Consider the following 1,654-nt stretch of genomic DNA (forward strand, 5'->3'; position numbering starts at 1 on the left):
AAATATATTATTTTGTTGTTGTTATAACTTCCTATTTCAGCTTTGTCGCAGACTCAACTCCAACTATACTTACTCTTGTTTCTCAATGTCAGAGATACTCAATCCCTTAATTCCTTTTTTGCAGTGATGCGATCTCGGGTCACTACAACCTCCACCTCCCGGGTTCAAGTGATTCTCCTCCCTCAGCCTCCTAAGAAACTGGGATTACAGGCATACATCACCACGCCCAGCTAATTTTTGTATTTTTTGGAGAGATGAGGTTTCACTATGTTGATCAGGCTGGTCTCAAACTCCTGACCTCAAGTGATCTGCCCATCTCAGCCTCCCAAAGTGCTGCGATTACAGGCATGAGCCACCACACCCAGTCAATACCTTCATTTTTAACATCCTTTTTCAGGTTTATCAGCCTTCTCCTGGCCTTATTTTCCTATCTGGACTAGACTACACAGCTCATCACAACTCTCTTGTACTCCATTCAACCAGCAAAACCCAAACTGATTCAGTCTCATAAACTGCTTTCTTTTCTCCAATATGTAAGTGGAAGAAAAACACACAACTACAAAGATTTGCACCATTCCAAACTGATAATTGCCACCTTCTGCTGGGCCCTTAATGATCTTTTTACTTGTCTTTAACCAGCTTCTTCTCGCTGGCTGCCCTAAGCAGTTACTGCCCTCCTGGAGTGTCCTACTTAATTATATTCTGTGAAACATGCTTCTCATTTTGAGTAATTTCACATTCTTAGGCACAAAGTACTTCAATTCTTACCCTTTCTTCTAACTTTACAAATATGTATCTACCTATCCATGCAGCCTCTCCCCAGGCATAGATAAATGGTGCCTCTGAATTCCTAACCACCCATTCAAGTAAATCTCATTAGCTAGTTTTAACTCTGGAGCCCTGTACCATCACTTATCTCCAATCTTTTCTCCATTTTCAACTTCTCCCTCTTCTCCACTGGCTCCTGTGACTCTATGTATGAACACAATCACATTTCTCTCATTTTAGAGGCAAAAAGACAACCTCCCCCTATAGTTCTTTCTCTACATTTTTAGTCAAACATTTTGAAACATATTCTATACTTATTGTCTTCACTTGATTTTTCACTTACTCCCCCACCCACACAATCTGACTTCTACCTCCACACTCCACTGGAACCACTCACAAAGGAAGCCAAAACCTTTGTACTGCCAATTCCCTCAGGCGGCTGCCGAAGATGGCGGAGGTGCAGGTCCTGGTGCTCGATGATCGAGGCCATCTCCTGGGCCGCCTGGCGGCCATCCTTGCTAAACAGGTACTGCTGGGCCGGAAGGTGGTGGTCGTACGCTGCGAAGGCATCAACATTTCTGGCAATTTCTACAGAAACAAGTTGAAGTACCTGGCTTTCCTTCGCAAGCGGATGAACACCAACCCTTCCCGAGGACCCTACCACTTCCGGGCCCCCAGCCGCATCTTCTGGCGGACCATGCCAGGCATGCTGCCTCACAAGACCAAGCGAGGCCAGGCTGCCCTGTACCGCCTCAAGGTGTTTGACGGCATCCCACCGCCCTATGACAAGAAAAAGCGGATGGTGGTTCCTGCTGCCCTCAAGGTCATGCGTCTGAAGTCTACAAGAAAGTTTGCCTATCTGGGGCGCCTGGCTCACGAGGTTGGC

The 1,654-nt window shown here is 46.1% G+C and overlaps 1 protein-coding gene across 1 annotated transcript; it reads left to right on the forward strand.

Annotated features, from left to right (window-relative positions):
* Positions 1-1,201: 1,201 nt before the first annotated feature.
* Positions 1,202-1,648, forward strand: LOC111533013 (60S ribosomal protein L13a-like; the record flags this gene model as incomplete). The annotated part of the gene is made up of 1 exon (XM_026449904.1): positions 1,202-1,648. A coding segment is annotated over exon 1 (432 nt), but the record flags the coding sequence as incomplete, so codon positions are not given.
* Between the last annotated feature and the right edge of the window lie 6 nt (positions 1,649-1,654).

This window comes from Piliocolobus tephrosceles, unplaced genomic scaffold, assembly GCF_002776525.5.
Source record: "Piliocolobus tephrosceles isolate RC106 unplaced genomic scaffold, ASM277652v3 unscaffolded_4156, whole genome shotgun sequence".
NCBI lineage: Eukaryota > Metazoa > Chordata > Mammalia > Primates > Cercopithecidae > Piliocolobus > Piliocolobus tephrosceles.